Source organism: Cynocephalus volans, chromosome 14 (assembly GCF_027409185.1).
Source record: "Cynocephalus volans isolate mCynVol1 chromosome 14, mCynVol1.pri, whole genome shotgun sequence".
In the NCBI taxonomy this organism is placed as follows: Eukaryota; Metazoa; Chordata; class Mammalia; order Dermoptera; family Cynocephalidae; genus Cynocephalus; species Cynocephalus volans.
The window spans coordinates 9,005,601-9,028,628 of record NC_084473.1 but is presented as its reverse complement, the minus strand read 5'-3'; the positions used below and the strand labels follow the sequence as shown (position 1 = coordinate 9,028,628).

At 35.1% G+C, this 23,028-nt stretch overlaps 1 protein-coding gene and 1 pseudogene across 7 annotated transcripts in view; both read left to right on the top strand.

Moving 5' to 3' along the window:
- The window catches only part of KIDINS220 (kinase D interacting substrate 220), a 105,169-nt gene that overhangs the window by 69,716 nt on the left and 12,425 nt on the right, over window positions 1-23,028 (top strand). For 4 of the 7 annotated variants that reach the window (XM_063077672.1, XM_063077671.1, XM_063077673.1 and 1 more), the window contains exons 23-28: window positions 11,654-11,832; window positions 12,876-13,102; window positions 14,946-15,059; window positions 15,812-15,868; window positions 19,892-19,927; window positions 21,402-21,434. In XM_063077672.1, the coding sequence (XP_062933742.1) occupies window positions 11,654-11,832; window positions 12,876-13,102; window positions 14,946-15,059; window positions 15,812-15,868; window positions 19,892-19,927; window positions 21,402-21,434 (646 nt within the window). The remainder of the gene's footprint in view (window positions 1-11,653; window positions 11,833-12,875; window positions 13,103-14,945; window positions 15,060-15,811; window positions 15,869-19,891; window positions 19,928-21,401; window positions 21,435-23,028) is intronic. The other 3 variants (XM_063077676.1, XM_063077675.1, XM_063077674.1) reach the window with 2 other exon arrangements.
- LOC134362788 (ADP-ribosylation factor-like protein 1) lies at window positions 3,347-5,359 on the top strand (annotated as a pseudogene).

Sequence of the window (23,028 nt, the reverse complement as noted above, 5' to 3'; positions counted from 1 at the left end):
ATGTCCTATAGTACAGTGTGCAGGTGAATAGGCCCCATGCAATTAGAGGAGAGTTAGGGGAGGAGGAGTAGTCCAGGTTCCACATTAAATTGGGGGGCAGGATAGTAGACGTTGGGAAGGGAAGAGTTGAGCTAAGGCTGGCAGCAGGTGAGAGAATTAGCCGAGCTGATATCTAGGAATGTATTTCCAGCAGAGGGAACAGTTGAGACAAAGGTCCTGAGGCCGGAGAGTGCCTGAAGTCAATGCTGGAGGAACAGCAACATCCAGGAGCTGACATGGGCACATGGATGGCTTTCGGAGGGCTGTTGTAAGGACTTCGGCATGTGCTCTGAGTGAAATGGAAGATCCATTGCATTTTCCTTGAAAAAATTGTATCCATTACCTGATGCTCTAGTGCCTATTATTTGGTTGTAATAGTGCAGCTTGGCCTCAGTTACGGAACCCTGTTGACCTGAGAGAGCATATTTTGAGAATTTCTTTCTGGGAATGGGATAGAAATAAACCTGGATAGAAAAATTAGGGTAAATGATAAGTGCAGAAAGCAGTTGACTATCTCCCAATTAAGATAATATAAGTGATAGAAAATGGCACATAGTGGCACTCCATGACTGTGAGAGAGCTTGGCAGTAAATAACGTCACCCATAGCTGTGTTGCAGGGTACCAAAAAAAGTTAGTTATTCAAAACATGTGCAAGAATTTATAGGACTAATTTCCCTGTGTGTCTCTCCTGTTGTAAATAGTTTTTTCTTAGGATCAGTTTAGTCTTTATTTTTGAATAAAATGATGGATTTATAGCCTACATTTTAGATCATTTTTAAAATTGCCTTTTTCCCTTATACTTGCCAACTGCATGGTCTGCCACCCTGGTATTTAAACCTCTAGTTGAGAGTGCATGAAAAGTAATTTCTGTAGCATTGAGGACTGCTTGGGAAGATGTTATAGGCAGGAGAGCAACTATGAGTTGCTTTTAGAGTAGTATTGAATTTGATTCTGGGTGGTATGAAGTGGAAATGATGGTCTTTGCACCAGGTCTACCCTGGAGTTCCAAGCATCCTCAGTGTGACTCCCGCTCTTTTCTCGGGCCTTCTCCCTCCTACTTTTCACCTTTCCACATGTTCTTCTCTCTGGTCCATCCTCACCTTTCTCCCACCTCATTCTTGTCTCTTCTTAGTATTACTACTTCAGGAAACCTGTTGTAACCAGGCACCCTCACCCTCCAAGATTTTGTTACATGTGTCCATTATGCACTGGTGTATTTAGTCCCTCTTAGCACTCGCCATAGTAATCCTCATAAATATTTGCATTGCTATTTTTTTAATGTTTGTCTCCTGACGGAGACTATACGCTCCACAAACTGTAACTTTCTTAAACATTGCTGAATTCCTTCTTTCTCTGCAAGTGCTTAGTATTGAGTAGGCAGTAGGGGCTTTTTCAGAAAGAAAAAAGAAATCTGATGACGTTGGATTGAGGAAGACATGGGTTGCGGGAAGGTGGTAAATGAGAATGAAAAGAATACTGTTTAGATACTTCATTCTTGTTCTAAATGTGGGTAAACTGTTTCTCTTATAGGACAAGTCTACCTGGGCCAAACATATAGTAAAGTCTCATTACACATAGACTGAATGGTGATTACATATTTTACTAAACACTTAGTGGTTTCTGCCATTAGTTGGGTGATACTAAAATCACAGCAATGTTTTCACAGACATTTACCTGTTACTTTGAGTTCAGCTGCATTTTTAAGGTTTCTTACATTTACAACCCTTTTGTGAATGCCACGATTTAGTGGAGTTGCTTCATATTGGCCCACTTCTAGACAGCTTCCTATCTTCAATTTCTTCCTCCAGGCTGCTGTCAGTGTTGTTTTAAAAGGCTGTGACTTTGATGACTCCATTTTTGTATGCTAAATATTTGGTTGTGTTCATTAAACAAATATTTATAGAGTTTATTATGTGCTGGACACATTCTAATGAAAGTACTAGCTAATGTGTTACTCGAGCCCTCAATATTTGCCATACATGGGATTAAGCACTTTACCTAGATTATCTCTCATTTAATACTCATAACCCTAGGAGGGAGAGAGCAGGAGTTAGGTTCTTACAACTATAACTGTGGAGCTTCCCCAGGCCTGTTTCTGGAAGCCAGGGGTCTGTCTTCTGTAGCAACACAGCTAGGCAGTGGGTCTGAGATAGTAGAAATATAGAACTAAACTAATTTTATTTTTATTTTCATATATATTTTCTTCAATTTTTCATTGATATACTCATGAGTATTTAGAATAATTATAATGTATTAGTGAGAATGTTCCAACAGATAGAAATTTTTCTAGAGCATTGACTTTATTTTTTTTATTAAAAAATTGTAAGCTATTTACCAACCTATTAGAAACCCCAAATAATAAATGCTTTATTTAGTCCTAATTGTGTCTAGTAACTGTAGTAGGTTTTGTATGGAAAGCTTAAAAGAATTAATTGTGATATTTACCACTTAACAGCTGGTGCATCTGTTTAAGTATTTATACCATTTTCATATGTACTAAGGGGTTATAATTTTTTTCTAGGTAGCTTTTGCAGTAGGTTTTCTTCTGCTTTTAATAGGATAAAATTGATTTTAAAAATATTTTTTCAGCATTTAAACTCATTATACTAATGTAGAATAAAAAAAGAAACTTAAATGTTCCAAATTGGTGTGTTTCTAGCATCAGCATGAAAGACTCAAGTATATTAACTAAGGCTATTTGGAAACAAATAGCAAAATCAATTTCTCTAAAATGTATGTTTTAATGTGTAAAAAATACATGTTTAATATGTAAAAAATATTATTACCTGTGCAGGTTTATAGTTCATTTTGTAATACTTGTAAGAGTATTATGTGTGTTCATATTTTTAAACAAATCTGATTATTGAAGGAATCAAATTTAACAAAAAAATTAAATGTGCCTTTAGAGACATAATTTTTTTTCCTGAAGTTAATTTTTTCAGTAAAGGTTTGTGATTTCAGAATTCCAGATAAAAATATTTCTAAGACTTTTCAAAATATGAGAATAAACAAAAGTAATGTACAACAAAAATCCTAGCTAATGAAAACGCTAAGAATATGTCAGTTGCTGATGTACAACCACACTGCAAAAGTAGCTTCTGTTGGCAGTATTCAAGAAGGCCACAAGATGGGAGTGTTTCACTAGAAGCATTGTTAGCATGTTCAGAGATAAAATGCGATGTAATGCATTCTGCTCCCCCTTTCTGTAGCAGAAAAACGAGAGAAAAACAATTTACTGAAAGGTTGAATTTCCTATTTTTTTTCCTCTCAAATGGCTTTCCTGTACATTTGTCAGCACCGAGAATCATGACCGTAGGCAAATGAATGGTTATCTAATCATATGGCATAGTTTTTAAGTTTAGTAATACCTTTTCCTCCTAAAATTCTTTTAAATTAACTTTTGGGAGAAGAGTGGATGTGAAGAAAGAAGAGTTTTCTAAAAAATTGATCTGCTTATGAATTTGTATTTTAAAATATTAAATCCTAAACATTATAGAACTTGGGTTCTATACTTATTAAATGTTAAATCTTTTAAGATGATATGTGTAATAAAGGTTTTGCTGTAATGTGAGACATATTCATAGACTAACTTTGAGTTCAGAGGCTCGATTCTCTATGCTAGTTTTTAAGAGTTTTACTGTAAACCATTTGCTTCCTATTTGTGATTAATGTGATACCTTTTTAGATTTCTTAAAGGTGAAAATTCCATGGACACCTCTTATCTGTTGGTAGCAACTCATAATATTATTAGTGTTGCCCAGAACAGACTATGAAAATTTGATCTCATTTACTTTCATCCGCACATTTTAAAATATCATATCATAGGTACTATTTTCATATTGAGTCAGTTGTGAAATATTTTGCCTCTTTTACCTCTTTACTGAAGTGTTCTCTCATTACCCTGGCTTGAAATTACTGTTTTGTCATCTCAATTGCTATTATTTGATCACTTACACTGTCATGGTAGGCATCATGCTGGAATACGAGGCTACTTCAAAAAGTCTGTGGAAAAGTAGAATTAAAAGATAATACTAATCTTCCCATGAACTTTTTGAAGACCCCTCATACACTGTTTTTCAGACTTTTACCCCCAGTGTAAACCTATTTCCAAATGAAATCTTAAACAGAATCCCCATAAATAAAGCAGAATTAATATAAATTAATTGATTCAAAGTATAACTTCCTAACAAATTTAGTTAGTGAGAAGAATGAGCTGTTCTGAAGAATATTAAAATTTAAGAGTTGCAGATGACTGTTACAATCCTACATTGGTTTAAGCCTCTGTTTGTTTCTCTAGTGAGTTTTGGTAATATAATATCAAGAAAGTACTAAACTGTAGGTAGGTTCAAGTATTACCAATTGGTAAACTTTTTTTTGCAATGGTAGGTTGTTTTCAGTTAATCTGATCTTGAAAATTAATTGGGAATATTCAAAGAAGAACAAATTAAACTCAAAGCTAGCAGAAGGAAGGAGTAGTAAAGGTTAGAGTGGAAATAAAGAAAATTGAGAATAGAATAAGAATAGAGAGAAGCAATGAAACCAAAAGTTTCTTTGAAAAGATAAACAGAATTGACAAGTTCAGTGTGGAAGTCCAGGCTTGGAGCAGAGCCGGAGCTGGAGGCCAGGGCAGGCAGAGGTGGCGTGAATAGGAATTGCTGCTGAGGCCAGGGCCAGTCTCTGAGGATTAGCGAGGGCAAACAGGCACTTTGTCATGGCGGATTTTTCTCAAGTATTTTTTCTAGTCTGTTTGGAACCTGGGAAATGAGGATTTTAATTCGGGGATTAGATGAAACGGGAAAAGACCACAATTTTTTATGGAATACAGGTTGGAGAAGTCATTACTACTGTTCTACTGTTGGATTTAATGTTGAGACGGTAACATATAAAACCTTAAGTTCCAAGTCTGGGGTTTACGAGGACATGGCCATACAGGAGATGTTATAGAAACATCGATGCAGTTGCTTAGGTAGTAGATGGTTGTGACCAAAACCAAACTGGCATTTCCAGATCAAAGTTCGTTGCCATATTTGTGGAAGAAGAACTGACAAAAGCCATTTTAATGGTATTTGCAAGTAAGCAGGGTATGGAACAGGCCGTGACGCCCTCAGAGATGGTGCATTCACTTGGCTTACCTGCCTTGAAGGACTGAAAAAGGCAAATATTTAAAACTTCAGCAACCTAAGACGCCTTCATGAGGCAGTGGAATGGCTGGTTGAAACATTAAAGAGCAGAGAGCAATTCAGCCACTTCTGCTCCTCTGAAATGAAGACTGGGTCACATGTCCCTTTTGAAACAGTCAGGTGTGCTTCACACCACTAACTGTTAAAGTATGATTGTTGGCATATACTGAACTGACTGCAACATTTGTAATAAATGTGAAAAATAAGTATTTGGTTGGAAGGGTAAATCATCTTTGTTTAAGCAACTGAACGTCTGTTCTGTGTAATGTAAAATATTCTTTCCTTGCTTCCTTATGGTAAGGTATATATTCTATTTGTATGGAATACTTATTCAAATAGTCCTATTAAAGAATGTACTCTTGGGCCGAGCCTGTGGTGCACTCGGGAGAGTGCGGCCCTGGGAGCGCAGCGATGCTCCCGCCGCGGGTTCGGATCCTATATAGGAATGGCCGGTGCACTCACTGGCTGAGTGCCGGTCACAAAAAAGACAAAAAAAAGAAAGAAAGAATGTACTCTTGTTGGGGAGAAAATCCTTCCTATTTTTGAATTAGTGGTTACAGCTTGTTTATATAAACACTAATAAATAAATCTTAACTGATATTTTTTCCCTAATGTGAATTTCCAAAGATTAGACTCAGTAGAGTAGGCTGTGAACATAGTGTGGGTAATATAGTCTACATTTGCTTAACTGACCATTTTATAATAAGCTGTTTTGTGTAGATTTTCACTGTAGGCATGAAGTTGAGATCATTATTTTGGTGGTTAACTTCACTTGCTTATCTATAATTGTGATTTTATAGTACTTAGTAGTTATGTAAAAATTTTTACATACATTGACCTAGTCGATCTGTACAGGAACCCTGTGAGGTAGATAGGACATGTTGCAGTGTCTTCATTTTAGGGATGGTGGACCCTAGGTTCTGGCTAGTTGGTTTGTCCAAGGTCACTTCTTGTGACGTGGGAACAAGGCTCAAGTCTCAAAGTGAGACTCGGTCAAAGTTTATCTCATAGGCCACGGGTTCGGATCCCTGTATAGGGATGGCCAGTTAGCTCACTTCGGAGAGTGTGGCACTGACAACACCAAGTCAAGGGTTAAGATCCCCTTACTGGTCATCTTTTTTAACAATAGCAAAAAAAAACTTATCTCATAAACTACACCAGGTATTCCTGAAATTGCCAAAATCGGCAACACAGACAACCTGTCTCTTAAATAAAATTATGCTAATTGAAGTAATCATAGTATATCCAAATAATAGTGTCTATAAACCTATTCATTTTTACTAGTAGAGGTGATCAGTGGCATAGGTAGTAAAAACAATCCTAAGTGGTTATATTTGCTGGAATTCACAATAGATTAAAGGAAAAAAAAATTCACATAAAAGAAAATTTTAAAAACATGTATTTTAAGAAAAAAATGGGTGAACCTTTCAATGGACTGACAAAGAAGAAAAGAGAAGACACAAATAACTAAAATCAGAAAGCACAGGGACATTACTATCAACCTTACAAAAATAAAAAGAATTACAAGAGAATACTTGATGCAGAAAAGGCATTTAACAATATCCAATCTCCTTCATGATAAAAACACTCGGAAAGCTAAGAATAGAAGGGGACTACTTACTCAGCATGATGAAGGGCACTTATGAAAAACCCACAGCTAACATCATACTCAGTGTTGAGAGACTGAAAGCTTCCTCCCTAACACAAGAAGAAGACAAGGATGCCTGCTACTGGGGACTGAATGTTTGTGTCCTGCCAAAATTAATATGTTGAAGCTCTAACCACAGTGTTATGGTGCTTGGAGTTGGGGCCTTCGAGGGGTAATTAGGTTTAGATGAGGTCATTAGGGTGAACTCTTCATGATGGGATTAGTGCCTTTACAAGAAGAGGCCAAAGAACTATTCTCTCTGTCTCTGCCTTGTGAGGACACAGCAAGGAGACTGTCTGCAAACCAAGAAGAGGGCCCTCACCAAAACCTAACCATCTGACACCCTGATCTTTGGCTTCTATTCTCCAAAACTCTGATAAATAAGTGTTTGCTGTTCAAGCCATCCAGTCTGTGGTATTCTGTTATAGCAGCCAGAGCTAAGACACCTGCCTTCACCACTGCTGTTCAACATTATACTCGAAGTTCTCGTCAGCACCATTAGTCAAGAAAAAGAAATAAAAGGATTCAGATTTGGAAGGAAGAGGTACAACTACCTCTAATTGCAGATGACATGATCCTATGTATACGAAATGCCAAAGAACCTACAAGAAAGCTATGAGAGCTAATAAACAAATTCAGCAAAGTTGGCAGGGTACAGATCAGCACACAAAAATCAGTTGTATTTCTATACACCTGCAGTGAACAATCTGAAAAGAAATTAAGAAAGCAATTCTGTTTACAATAGGATCTAAAAAAAAAAAAAACACCTCAATAAATTTAACCAAGGAGGACTTCTACACCGGAAACTACAAAACATTGCTAAAAGAAATTAAAGAAGACCTAAACAAATGGGAAGTTATTTTGTGATCATGGATAGGAAGACTAAATATTAGGATGTCAGTACTACTCAAAGTGATCTACAGATTCAATGCAATCTCTATCAAAATTGTAATAGCCTTTTTTTTCAGAAAGAGAAAGCTGATTTTCAAATTCATATGAAATTGCAGGGTGCCCCAAATAACAAAAACAGTCTTGAAAAACAAAGTTGGAGGGCTCACAATTCCCAATTTCAAAACTTATTGCAAAGCTACAATAATCAGAACAGCATGGCACTGGCATCAGGATAAACACATGGGCTAATGGAATAGAGTTAAGAATCCAGAAATAAACCTGTACCTCTGTGGCCAGTTGAATTTGGCAAGAGTGCTAAGTCCATTCAATGGAGAAAGAACAGTTTTTTCCACAAATGTTGCTGGGACACCTAGATTTCGACATGCAAAAGAATGAAGTTGGATTTCTACCTCACACCTGTGCAAAAGTGAACTCAAAATGGATCACCCTGCTTTTTCTCAAGCACAGTTTTTGTCAATATCAAAAAGAATAGTAAGGTGAAAATCATTGCATTTTAAAAGAATAGAGTTCTTTAGGAAGAACATTTTTTTTGTGTGTGTGTAGTTTATTCACTCTGCAAAGAGTTATGGGACAACAGGATTATGATGGTATTTCTGCACATTGGAGATACAAAACCAAACTTGTTCCCAGCTTTAGTGGAATTTACAGCCTGGGGGTGGGGATAGGTACTAAAAAATAATTAAACTAATGAATATAAAATTCCAATTTTGATATGTGGTGTGCAAGAAAGTCTGTGTACTCTGGGGGCTTATTTGGTAGAGGAATATGAACTGGTCTTGGGAGGCTTCCCTGTGGAAGGAGAAATTGCTCTGAGTACAAAGGACAGGTAGGAATTATCTGGGTGAAGACAGAAGGAGAGAGTATAGTTAGCTCCTGAGGAGTCTAGGGTTTTGGGTTGTCTTTATAGATAACAGTGGGCATAAAAATGGATTTCATTTATCTTTTGTTTCTGCCTCTTTGGCCACAATGCCACTTTCTGTTTGTGTGTTCGATCTGTCTCCCAGAATCTCCAGTGTGTTTGGTACATGGAGAGTATTTAATAAATGGGCATTCACTGGTAGAAAGTATTTGAGAGTCTACTAGAAGTTAAATTTATTTCAAGGTAATAAAATTCTAAGGCATTTAACAGTTTGCCTTGTTTAAATCATTTAAGAAAATTTATCTTAATTTTAACCTCCTATTAAATAATGACATTATTAGGCAGCTACTTATAAAGTATGATAAATAATACCTTCTTCATAAATTATGCTTTAAGAACCTGTTTATATTTTGATTTAAAGTAGAGATTTTTTTCTATGTTATTTAAAACTTCATTTTGAATGGAAGTGATGTGGATGGCTTATGTAATTTCTGCCAAGGAATTAATATGGACTTTCCATAAACTGCTGTCATTTATAATCAAAATGCTTTTAGCTTACATTGGTGTTGGCATTAACAAATACTGCTAGATTAGTAGCATAGAAAGAAATTGCATTTGAACTTACTAGGAACTCGTTGATGCCTGAGATTTTATAATGCTTTCTGTGGGCCATTTAACTGCTGGCAACTTTAATTCACATGATTCATAATACTGGAAATTTAAATTCACTCTTAATTGAAAAGTGAAGTTACTTAAATTCTTTAAATGCTAACCTTTGGAAAATATCTGAAAAATAAAGGCACATATGATTTTGATGGCTAACTGCCAAAAGATTATCATTTACATAAATATCTCTTTCAGCAGAGGAGTTTAGTGTATTGAGCTCAAAAGGTTAGAATAGAGACTTCAATCTGGAAACCAGCAGTAGACTGTTGGCTTGTGAACAGCAGCATTGTTCATCATAGTGAGAACACTGATCGCATTCAAGCTTAAGCAGAGCTGGCATTAAAATTCAGTTAATTTGTTTCATGTGACTTGTCAGCTGTGTGTTTTTATCTAAATCTTTCTAGCCTCTTTTCTTAGTATTTTGTATTAAACTCCTGAAATAGATGAACTACCTTTTTAACTGTTTAAGCTCTGATATTTTGGCTGCTTCTGCACATGATTCTGTTCAGCTGTTCTCCACGTTTTCCATTTCATTTAAAAATATTTAATAATTTGTTTGAACACCATTTTAGTTTATTAAAAGTAATCCTATTTCAGAGGGCCTTGATATTTTGTATATGTGCGTGACTCTGTAAAAGGGACTTCCTGAAATTCATTGACAAAATTGCTATTCTTATTTTCTTACCATCACCCTATTTTCTTGTTTGCTGATTTTGTTCTCTAGATTTTCCCTTAGATGACTTTTAATATTTGGCTGCTAGCCAAATAATTGAGGTCCTAGCAGTAAAGTACTAGTCCTCCCAAAGTAATGTAACTGTTACTAATATTGGGGTCAGATTCCCATTTCACTTTTTGAAGGGCATGAGAATCTTACTGCTCCTCTGAAACTGTACTCAGCACAATCTGACAATTAATATTCTGGATTAATTGGGAAATGAGTGTTTTGAAGATATCTTCAGTGATTTTTAAACAGTGTTTTGAGGTATCACTGACATATAATAAATTTCCATGTTTAAATTGTTGAATTTCAGAAGTTTGATATTTTTGTATACCCACAAAACCACCACCACAGTTGGGAGAGTGAACATTTCTATCACTTCCAAGCTTCCTGTTCCTTTGCAGTCTCTCCCTATCTCCCTCCTCCTCCATACCCCTAATCTCACAAGCTGGATTCTGTTACTCAACATGGTTTATCGTGAGCTTTATTCCTGTTGTTGCATGTATCAATAGTTGATTCCTTTTTATTGTTGAGTAGTGTTCCATTGTGTGGATATACCACCGTTTATTTATCTATCTGTTAGTGGACATTTGGTTTGTTTCCAGTTTTCTCATCTGCCTCCTTGTCTTTTACCTTCTTTGTCATATTTCCTGTCCCTTTACCTCTCTGTGATGCGTTCTTGCTTACTGCCTCAGATCAGCACATTGCCTGGCATGTTAGTAGGTTGAACCATATGAAATTATCAACATTTGATCATTTTGACTTACAAAAATGGCAGTTTCAGAGTTTAACATAATAGTGTTTATAAGTGTTTTTTAAAGAGTATTATTTTTACAGTCAATCTCTGCTTGATACAAAATTGTTCACATATTGTTTGAACTCAAACTATAAAAAGTTCTGTACAATGAAAGACTAAGTGACACAGTATATTAGCAGTTGTTATGTCTGATTGGTAAAAGAATGTGTTTTTTCCCATCTTTTTTTCTATTTCTGTCTTATATGTATGCTTACATAGTAAGCATGTGCCTATATTATTTATACAATAGAAAATAAAGTCTTTTTCAAAAAAGGAAAAATCTCTGTCAACTTTTTTCTGGCTTGTGTAATTTATTTAAAAGTTCTTTTCTTTGCAAAGGGAAGAACCATGGTATTCTATAAAAAAGTGTTTTTCAGAACCAGTCACATTCTCTTTCCTGGGTATGTGGCTTTGGGCTATTTAATCTATCTCAGGCCCACTGTCCTCATAAGTAAAGTGGTAACTTATTTAATGGTTTCATGAGAGGTAACCATTAGCATGTGGTGTACCTGATACACAAGGGTACTTCAAAAAGTTCATGGAAGTTTAAGAATTAAAAGATAATACAAATCATTCCATGAACTTTTTTTGAGAACCCCTCATATATGTTACTTTTCTTCCTGTTTCCCCAGCCCAAGTCTTGCCTGTAGCCAAAGGCATTATAATTTTGATGTCATTCATTGTTACCTTAGTAACTTTGTAATTACCACTTTTTTATAATGTGGTGTATAATGCATTATTTGTTTGTATAAGTAGCAAATTTTAAGTTTTGTGCAGACTTTGCCTTTGTCACAGTGCCATCAGTGACATTTTCTGCTTATTTCTTATTTGAAGAATATCAAAGAATATTCCAACAACTAAAGATGTTGAACCACTGCTGGAAATCGATGGAGATATAAGAAATTTTGAAGTATTTTTGTCTTCAAGGACTCCAGTTCTTGTGGCTCGAGATGTAAAAACCTTTTTGCCATGCACTGTAAACCTAGATCCCAAACTACGGGAAATTATCGCAGGTGGGTATTAATAGTAAATTTAATTTTCTTCTGTAAAGTTTTCAAAAATTTTTCTGTTTCTAACTTAGCTATGTAAGTTTCTCCTGCTCTATGAAACCAAGAAATATTGAACCAAGCACTACACAGGAGAATTAATAAAATTAAGGATTAGTAATCTTGACATCCTTTTGTGCATATTAAGAAAATGCTATTTTTTAAACTCGTGTTATTATAACCCCAACCCCCCTGTCCCCACATCCTTACTTTGGAACTTTAGAATCAGATTTTTTTAAACATACAGTCATGACTTTTAAGATGTCGATCCATTGTAATTTTCCTTTCTTCTTAATAGGGGTTTCTATCCAGAGGAATAAGAAAATCTTTATATTACTTTTTAAATTTTAACTTAAATTTATGGACTGGAACTTGAGGATAGTGACATTAAGGTTTTGGACTAAACTAAGTATTTGAGGTACCACTATGTACACATGCACATATACACACTCTTTATTGAAACAGTATCTTTTGTGTGATTTGGCTCTATTGGCCCACCTTTGAGTTTTCCCGAAATTGTAATGAGATCGCCTTAAACTACTCCTGCATTTTTTTAGGTACCTGTTATAAGGCTGGTATATTTTGTGGTTGTGCAGTCTGTTGTTCTGAGGTGGATGAGTCTCATAACTTGCAAACCCACAGTTTTAGCTAATGTTGTATGTGTTAATACTAGACAAGTATGAGTTATTAATACTTGGTAACACTTTATGAATCATAAGAATTGTTAGGTATCACAAATAAATCCTTAAAAAGCCATAGAAGAATGAATAGTTCTGGTAACTGAAGAGAAGAATCCAGATGTTGGTAAGTTTTCAAATGGTGAGAAAAGCTTTGATGCAAAGTGGTTGGGCTTTTCTCACTAAAAGGTCTGTGATGTACTCAAAATTTCCTGTCTACCTCTTTAATCCAGTTGGAATCCCTGGCAAGAGTGAAAAATCCTGTTTTTGTCTAGTAACCAAAGAAGGATGGGGTGATTGGACCTATTTGTAATGTCTGATTGGGTTTTGCAGATGTTCGTGCTGCTAGGGAGCAGATCAGCATGGGAGGACTGGCGTACCCCCCGCTCTCGCTCCATGAAGCGGCTCCCAGGGCACCGTCTGGGTACAGTCAGCCCCCGTCTGTCTGTTCTTCCTCCACCTCCTTCAATGGGCCGTTCACAGGTGGGGTTGTGTCACCGCAGCCTCATAGCAGCTACTACAGTGGCATGACGGGCCCCCAGCATCCGTTCTACAACAGGGTAAGGAGGTGGAGGCACCTTTACTTCTAAGAGTTTGTTGCAGGGAAATCTCAAAACTTTCTGCTTATGAATTCTGTTACTGTTTTGAAACTACTTTGGCTTTAAAATAGCAAAACTGTAAAGTTTGATAGAAAATATGTGATTTTTTAGAATCAAAAGATTTTGAATTTAAACATGTTCTAGGTCTCAAGAGAGTCTGACTATTAGAGCTGCTTTTTGCTTTTATTTATTTTCTTGGTAAGAAAGTGAACTCCACAGGGTCAGCAGTGACTATAGTATGCATTAGAGGAATCTGCTTCTCTGTTTGTTATATCTTGTTTAACACTTTACATGTGCATTTAAAACAATGATAAACTTAAATCCCTACAGTAGTTCGGTAAACCTATTCTTAATATATTTTATATTAAAAATGTGAGCAAGAAAAGACTGCTTGTAGGACTCTGATGTTATTGCCAACTAATAGCACTATAGCCCGTTTTTAGAGTTTTATTTCAAATTATATTAAGTCACGTATAATTGTTTACTTAATATAAAATGACCATTTTCTAGATGAAAAGATGAAGGCACAGTTGAGTCGCAGTGGTGTCAGACCCAGTCAAGTGTGGAAGGCCCAGCTGTAAGATCCATTGCAGTTTCTTATTTTCGTTGTCTCCTTCTTTAGACTAATTCAAGAAAACATAGGGGCTAGTATTCAGAATTGCCAACTGCCAGCTCAAATGCATTTCATAGGAGCTGGAAGAAAGAGAAGTTTAGAATAAATGTGGCAAAGAAGGAATTCTAGAAATTAAATTAAATTTTCAGTTTTTGAAAAATGTTGGCCATATTTGTAATTAGGTGCACCATTCAGAGAGGCTCTAGGAATGCTGTTTTATTTTCCTCGGATAAGGACACAAGGCGGGAGGACAGCATTTTATAGTGTGCTCCGTCCTTGTAGAATTCAGCTGTGTGGCAGACAGTGTGAATTGCAGGTTTTCATTTACAAGTCTTAAAATCTGGAATTTTATATAAAATGGCTCAATTGGTAACAGTTGAAGTTTTGGAACCAGAAGCTTATTTTAAAAAAAAAACATTACCATCTAGGCTGAGATCTTATGTCTGCTAATTTCATGAATAACAACAATGTGATAATGCGTTAATAGTATGTTATTATTGTTAAAACATTTAAAATTTTCTTTCTGTTTTTTTTTTTTTTTTTTTAGGTCTATTTATTTTTTGCTGTAGTATTTGAGGTTTTAGTCTTAAAGTTAAAGGCAGAATAATTCTCTTAAACTGGCAGGAGCAAAAAAAGGTGGGGGAAGATGTTACTTCACTATAATGAAGCTTAATGCATTTAAATCTTTATGGTTAGCCCATATAATCTGGAATCTCCTGTTTATGTGAAGCTGGTTACAAAGAAATGCTGTAGTTATAAATTTCATGTAAACAGTAAATTCCCCACTTTTCTTTTTATTTTTAAATACGCTTGTTTATGTAGGGTATAGAGTAAACTCCAGTTTGCTTTCTTTTAATATTTGTAAATCACTTAGAACCTGACACATGGTAAGCCTGCAAACTGGTTTCTCAAAAGAGAAACTCTTGTGTCAAATTACAAGGCACAAAACTTTAGTTGCTTTTTAAAAAAAATCCTATAGTACATGAACAATATAAAAATGTGAGTAAAACATCTTAAGTTTGGGTTTGGTATCTTATGGAAATATGAGTGAGCCTTTTTTTCCTTTTGTTTTCTCACTTGCATTAAAAATTTTGGAGTTGTATTTTATTGGTTAGTTTCATTTGATAAATCTCTTATACTTTGATTTCTGTAATTGTTTACCCCCTTTTTTTGTTACGTGTTTTTCCATAGCCATTCTTTGCCCCATACCTTTACACGCCAAGGTACTACCCTGGCGGTTCCCAACATCTCATCTCACGTCCATCAGTAAAAACGACTTTGCCCAGAGATCAGAACAATGGCCTAGTAAGTATATAATAGAATAACTAAAATATTAAACTAATAATAAGCATAGATAGCATTAGAAGTTTGGTTATTTCCTTTCTGTGGTAAAAGAGTACAACTTATTTTATAAATAGTTTTAAGAAACAAAAGCTATTACTAACATAAAATGTATTTTGTTTTCATTTCTGATAAATATGTATGGAAGGAAAATGACTAGCAGTCTCAGTGATTAAATGCTGAGCTGTTTACAACCAGAGATTTCTGGCTTGTAATATAGTGTTTGTTACTAAACTTTTAAAAACTAAATCTTTACATTTCCTGATCTCTAATGTCTTCTTAAAGGACATACATATAGGGTATCTGTGTATGTATGTTAGCAGTATGATATAAAAAATAGAGGATGTATGAAAGAGCAACATTTCAGAAAAATGTCAGAAATTAAACAGGATAAGGGAAATAATTCAAATGTACTATTGAATCTAGTTAATCCAAACCAAAATACATTTGTATCTAAAATATGAGGGGTTCTTGATGATAAAGTTAGTTTAACAATTAAACAAAAAATCTCCCTGTTAATATATTTTTATAAATCAGGAGGTAGAAAGCTGTAGAACTTATACTGCTACTTAAATTTTAAAATGTTGTGAAGGGATCCTCTAATCACAAAGTGTTTCAGTGTTTCCTGTTACTATTTTTAACATCATGTTCATTCATCTTCATAGTTTGGCTCCTTCCTTCACCTTTTCACCCGCGCTCTCCTGTTTTGTCGTTAGGAAGTTATCAAGGAGGATGCTGCTGAGGGGCTTTCTTCACCCACAGACTCCTTGAGGGTAACGGAGTAGTCTTGTGGTGTGGAACAGTAGATCTCATCGCTTCTGCCCAGTAACGACTGTCCTAATCGTGATGATGGCAGTTCACTAACTCTGCATTTGTGGTGTGGTGGGCAGCTAGTGTAGAGTAGTTGAGTACTAATCATGATAGTCCATGAATTAATTTAAAAGCTAATGTTTAACTTTACCCTTTATTTCCTCCTCCTTTTCCCCTTTTCCAATGTCATGGGATAGGATAGGGTCTTTTTAATTCTCCAATACAGAAAGGCTTTTCCACAGCAATCAGGAGTGTTCAGTCGGTGGTATTTGCTCCTTAACTGTTGAGCTCTATTTTCACCTTTGACTGTTTTTGTTAAGCCTATAGATGGAACTACACATGTAGAATATTTTTGAAATTATTCAAAATCACCCTTGAGACTATAAAAAGACATTATGAGCTAGATGGTAAAGACCAAAAATGCATTTTTAATAAGTTATTCTTAATCTAGGTGTCCACAGTGAAGTGTTAGTGTGGTACTGCTCTTTATCTGTGCATTTATTAAAGTAAAACTTCTAGATAAGCACAGAGCTAGTTCAGCATGTAAAGGGAATTATTTAAACCTTTTTTTTTTTTTTTTTTGCCATTACCCTTAAGAAAAAACTTGTAGAGGAAGTCACTTTGTATAAATGGTGTTCAAGACTTTGTACTTAGGAAATAAGTTTGTGATGAGTCTTAAAATCTTCATTTAGTCAATCAGTGGAAATTTAGGGACCCAGTTTGTATTTTAACTTCTGTCGTTTTATTTACAGACTATGTTATACCCATGTAAATATGATCAATTTAATCTGAAGCTGTGCTGAAATGTGGCATGGCTATTAGAGTTAATGTGTTGAAATATTGCATCCTAAGTTTAACCATAATTTGTAACTTAAAACAAGCATTTGAGTAGGCAGTAGTTTTTTAACTTTAATTTCCTTTGAGTTAATGTTAGTGAGAGAGAAAAAGAGAACCATTTTAGTGTTTTCATTGAGGGGTTGATGATTCTTTTTAAGTCATTAACATTTCAGCTGAAGTGTTTGAGTGACTTCAATTATCCACAAATGATAGGCACAATAAACCACAATAATTCCATTTGGATGCCTAGGGAATCTTTAATCCACGGATCATCACCGCTATATGCAAGAATGACTTTTAGATTAGTCAGAGAGCCTTTAATACATAGATTCATGCATGCAGTACAATTCTCTGAGCTAAAGTTCCTCAGCAAATTTTTGATGAAAATCAGATACTATGAAGAATTCGATGGCCTTAATGACACAGACATACTAAAATGGTAGCTATTTCCATGCTCAAGAATGTAGATAAACACTTTTTATTAAGAGGTGTTTGTAGTTTTCTTTCAGGGACCAGTGAAGGAGCATTAGCAGATTTTGAAATGAGTTTTTGGGAGAGGGGAAATAATGCAGTTCCTGAGGTGATTGGAAGCCCCTTAACAAAGAGCAAAGGTGCTCTGCACATTCTAGTGCCTTTTTTAGTAAAATAACCATATTATTTGCTGTTCTTTTAACATTAAAAGGTAGTTTTTTGGTAGTGAATAATAGATGCTTACCAAGCTTCCTCTGCTTTTAGGAAATTAACAATGACAATAGCATGCAAACTTTGTTTTTTCGAAGACTAGTAAAAGTAAGTAGACACTTAGTTCAAAGCTAAAATTGAAAGCAGTGGTGGAAATGTGAAGAATCTGTGCACGGGAACATTGTCAGGGACTTTAGCCGGACCAACAGAGAGGACTTAACAGAAAAGTATGTAGCCCTGCATGGCTCAGAAGGCTTTCCAGTCCTCTAGGAGAAAACTCTCTGTGTTTCTGGGATAGCAGCGCTGCCCACTGAGTCCGTGTCTGCTTCTTCAGCTGTCGCCTGTGCACAGCACCTGAGGACAAGAGCTACTGATTGATACATCAGCAATGACACTAACATTTTTAGACAAATTGTCTTGTCATTACAGTCACAGGATAATGTGTAAAAAAAAGAAAAAAGCCAGACCATAAAGGGTTAACCAGCTATAGTCTTTTCAAAATATAGGTGGTCCCGTCTTTTTTTATGACAAGGAATTTCTGATAAATCCTTTTAAAGCAGATCCTTATGAAAATAATCGGGTTTTCTCGTATTAGGGCACCTTGTAGTGATTATCGCTTGTGAAGTCCAGCCAAGGACTTATCAAATAAATTACAGATCTATCCAAGTGTTTCACACAGGTGAGGATTTAAAATATAAGCCCCTGTGCTTGCTTTTTTTCTTATAATTTTATAATAGAGAAAAAATATTTGCTAAGTCTTGTGAAACTGGAAAAAAATATTAGCACTAGACCTAAGATATGCTCCCCAGAATGTTAGGGCTAGAAAGGACCATTGTTTTTCAAACGTTTAAAGCAGAGAAGCCTTTTTTAGAAATGAAATCTTAATCAGAAGTCCAGTTCATAAAGCCAGTGAAAGCAGAGCTCTGGCCCCCACCTTGGACTTGCCGTGCCTCCTCAGGACCCCCCAGGAATGCTTGTGTCCGGTGTTCAAGCCCAGCTTCACATGGCACAGATGAAACATGTGAGACACAGGAGGGGAGTGCCAGATTTAGAACTAGAATCCATGTGTCCTGTCTCATAGTCCATTGTTCCTCAATCCCATGCTGACTGCTTTACTCCTATTCATACTGAGCTGACTTAATCAGGTATTTGGTCTCTTGAGTTAGACACTGTTGATGAGCTCTGTGCCATGGACAAATTACTTAACCTCTCCAATTCTCAACTTTCTCATCTGGAAAAACAGACCTACTTCATAGGTCTGATTCAAGGATTTCTCAGCCTTAGCATATGTTAAGTACTTTGTTATTAATTACCATTATCATCGTTATCATCATCATCATTATTTATTATTACTACTACACTACTACCCACAGGCCAAAATCCATGGAGCTTTAAAGACTCTGGACTAAAATTATTTTGTGTTAAATAATAATATACAGTAGTGGGATAGTGTACAAATACTCTAATCAGTTTAGATTAACTCAGACTTTTTATCTGTTGACACTCCTTAGGCCCAAAGTTATCAATCGGTTTGCTTTCTTAGAATTTAGAAGGATTTTTAGGTTATTTGAATACTTAAAATACTTTAAAATTTTGAGAGCTTCCTGGGGAGATTTTACTTGGTGCCTTTTCCTTCTTTCAGTCCAGTTCCCACTGGGAAATAGTGGCATTCAGATCGTTCTGTGACCCTCCTTCAGGGAAGGACCCATTACAGAGGACCTGTATCAGGCCAGGTCGCCTCAGTGGCATATTGTTACATTGCAGATTGCTCTTAAGAGTACTGCTGTCTGTTTTAACTTAAGGTGGTAACTGTGTTTCATTGAAAAGCATTTTTTCAAAGGCAAGAGTGATATAGCATTTCTTTACCCTTTCATCCTTCCTTGAGTGATACAGCATTGGGACCTGCAGATGCCCGTGCAGTCATGCTTGGCTTCAGCATACGCTTGAGTGTGTGTGCATGGCACTTTCTGGTGGACACAGCCATGGGCACAACTGATGGGGTCCTGCCCTGACAGCACTGTGGGTTGAAGGCTGCCAAAGGGAAGTATCAGCACTGCTAAGTCATTCTTTCTCCACCTTCTCTGCCACAGGGTTATGTGATACTTTTAGACAGCATTATTTAGGTCACTTTTATACCTTGTTGAAAAGGCATGGCAAGAATTAGCACAAAGTTTAGTTGTAAAGAACTTCAGAATTGCAAAGGCAGTGTTAATACTGGATCATGACTTCCAGCATTGTTAGTTACCTTTACCTTTAGAGATTGATGAAAACTATTGAATTTTAAAAGGTACTAAAAATGAAGGCCTTGTTTTTCATTAAATGGGATCCACTCGGTGGAGTGACCTAGTCAAAAGTAAAAAAAGATGGGGCTCACCTGTAGATAATTTTTATTTCCACCACTGATTTAGAACTCACAACCTGTTTTCAAACAAGTATGTGTTCAAACCACGCTGTTTCTCATTGTTCAGGAGAAGACTTGGACACGAAAGTTAAAGATGCCGTGGGTAAGGAATTGGAGACATTTTAGGCTTCATTTAGGCTGCAGGCTCAGAACAGGCACTCCCTGTCATTTCTCAGTGACTTCTATCAGTAGCTTCAACAAGCCTGAAAATCATTCACACTTTTTAAAGTATTTTAGAAGTAGATTTTTATTATTCTGTTTGAATTTGGAAAAGTATTAGCCTATTTTTCCTTTTGTTAAAGTATAGTGAAAAATTGTATTCACTTCCTGCTTGAAAGTCTTTGTGCCAGACTTCAATTCAAGAAAACTTTTTTCCTAGATCGTTAATAAATTTCAAGTAAATTGATTGGGATATTTTCACAGAAATGATATTAGTAATGTTATCATTGAAATCCTAGAATAAAAAGTTAAAAAATAACAAAATCAAGTTCACTATAATTGTTTAGTACTTGTGTAATTTAAAAAAGATTACCCTTAAAATGTAGTGTTAAGCTTTATCTATCAACTTTGACCTAATTATTATTTCTTAAGTAGTTTAAAGAGTAGGTTACATTTTCCAGCTTGGTTAACAATAGCTTTCTCTTGTGTTTTATATGTCTTGTAGTAAACTGTAATTTTATTAACACTCCTTTTTAAAAATATTTTTGCAAGTCTCCACAGATATATTACATCTTTTAAAAAACCTATTTAAAATAGGGTTGGGAATGTAAACTAGAAAACAAGTTTCCCATGATATTGAGTATGTTAAAAGAAAGACATCTAACATTAGGCTAGCAAAGCCTTGTCCTTTATTGTAGTAAAATTGTGTTGTAAATTAACTTTAATACAATAATATCAGTCAACTTTAGATTATTTTAGGCATTTTAAAAATATTTGCCACGAGTCTAATAAGTACAGAAAAATAGTTAACATCAGTGGTTATTTGCTTTGAATTAGAGTCTTTAAAAAACCTACATCATTAAAATGGTTATGTTGATCATAGTATGCAGGGCTTTTTCTGTTACATTTATGATTTCTTGAGCTGTCTTTTGAAATGGTGTTATAATGCGTTTGTTATGAGCCGTATACCTAATGAAAAAAAGCCCAAATATGAAAGTGTATTTCTGAACATTAACTAGTGTGGCCACATATTTCATTTTATGAAGTGATCATGTGGTAGTCCAAGTAATTAAGCCTTATTATTAAATCTCTTAAAATTAATTTTTAACTTTTCATAGCAGATATGATTTATTGAATGTATGGCCCACGGTTTATTCTTTTAGTGGAAAAAATATAAATTTTGAGAGTACAATTTTAAAGTTACCAAGCACATGTTAATGAAATTAAACCACTGTGCCTGTGTGTGTGTGTGTGTGTGTTCGAGTGTGTCTTTGCTCTGTGTTGCCATTGTGTTGGTTTGTTCAAAGCGAAGGGGAAGTAAGAGGAATGACGAAAGCACTGCCGTGTATATTACACATGTGTATTTGATGTTTTACTTTACGCTGTGTCCTTCATTCTGTTTTATTCCTTCCTTAAAGCCGTGTGACTCTGGGTTTAACAAACAGAGACAGGTACAGAAATTCTCAGTGAAATCTTACTCACTTTTCTTACTAGGCTGTTAGAAGCAATAATTGGCAGCTTTGTGCTGGGCTGTTTATAAATCTGTGCTTATTGCAGTGCCTGGGTTCATTTTAATAGTTGCTTTCAGTCTTTGCATGGCACTCATTTCTGGCTAATCAATTTTAAAGTTATTTCATAAATTTACCAAAGATGATATGTTTCAGAGTAAATTTTAATCTACTTACAATATAGAATGATATATATCTCAAGGTAATTTTAATGTTTTGATAGCTTTATTTTTACGTGGAGAAATTCTGATTTGTGTGCATTTTAAGGTTTATATTTAACAGTTTAAACAACTAACATTTTCTGCCCTCAATTTTCCAAATTAGAAAATAGATTTAAAAAGAAAAATAAATTCTAGTTTATTTGGTGAAATGTCTGTTCTTGACTTATAAGAGGTACATTTCAAGTAACAATGCATGGTAAATGTTAAAGTATTATCATTTGAATTATTCTGTGTATTCTCAAAGTAATATAGTTTCTATTAAGAATTTACCTGCTGAATTATTGAAAATGCTTTTTACTGTTCCTTTATCATTTTTATACTTCCTCCTTCTTTTTATGAGATTTCCACCCAAAAATCATTATTTTGTTTATAAGATTCTTTTGATTCCAAAATAATTTCATTATATATGATTATTTTAGAAAAGGCAGGTAATTATCATTTCTCCTTTACTCAAAGATTCATATTGCAACAAATTTTCATTAGTTGATAACCTCTTTTCAGGATAAAGTCCAACTTATGAATAACCAAGAGTCAGACTATAGTTTTAATGGAATTATAAGGATCTTATGTACTTGAGTGCATCTGTCTTTTCTTCAGGGCTTTTCAGAGTCATTCAGAGGTAACAGATATATTCTACATAATCCCCAATGAGGGGGAAAATATTCTGATATTTTCTGATAGAGTAACTGATAAATGTTTTAAAGGATCATGAAAGTAATGTGGAATTTTTTGCTTTAGAGGAAAAGGGTAGTATATTTATTAACATGTTTCTGTTGCTGAATCCTCAGATTCTTTATGGAAATAAAATACTCTTTAATATTTTACATTTTTCCTCCTACGCAGACAGAGTTAATGTGGTTCATGTCTATTATACTTGTCCTTTTCAGCACAGTCAGAAATAGAGTTCTTTTGGTATTTTTTTAAACAACTTTTTACTTTAAAATAATTTTAGATCTGAAGAAAATATACAAAAATGGTATTCCCTTAATGTTAACATCTGTCATAACCATAGTATAATTATCAAAAGCAGAAATTAACGTTGGTACAATACTGTTAACTAAACTACAGACTTTATTTGAATTGCATCAGTTTTTCCACTAATGTCATTTTTCTGGTCCAGGGTCCAATCTAGTTGCATTTTGTTATTTCTCCTTAGTCTACTCTGATCTGGACATTTCCTCAGTCTTTTCTTGTCTTTCATGATCTTAATTAACACTTCCAAAGAGTACTGGTCAGTTATTTTGTCAGTTGGGGTTTGTGTGATGTGTCTGCATGATTAGAAGGAAGTCACACATTGTGAGAAAACCTCCAGGGAT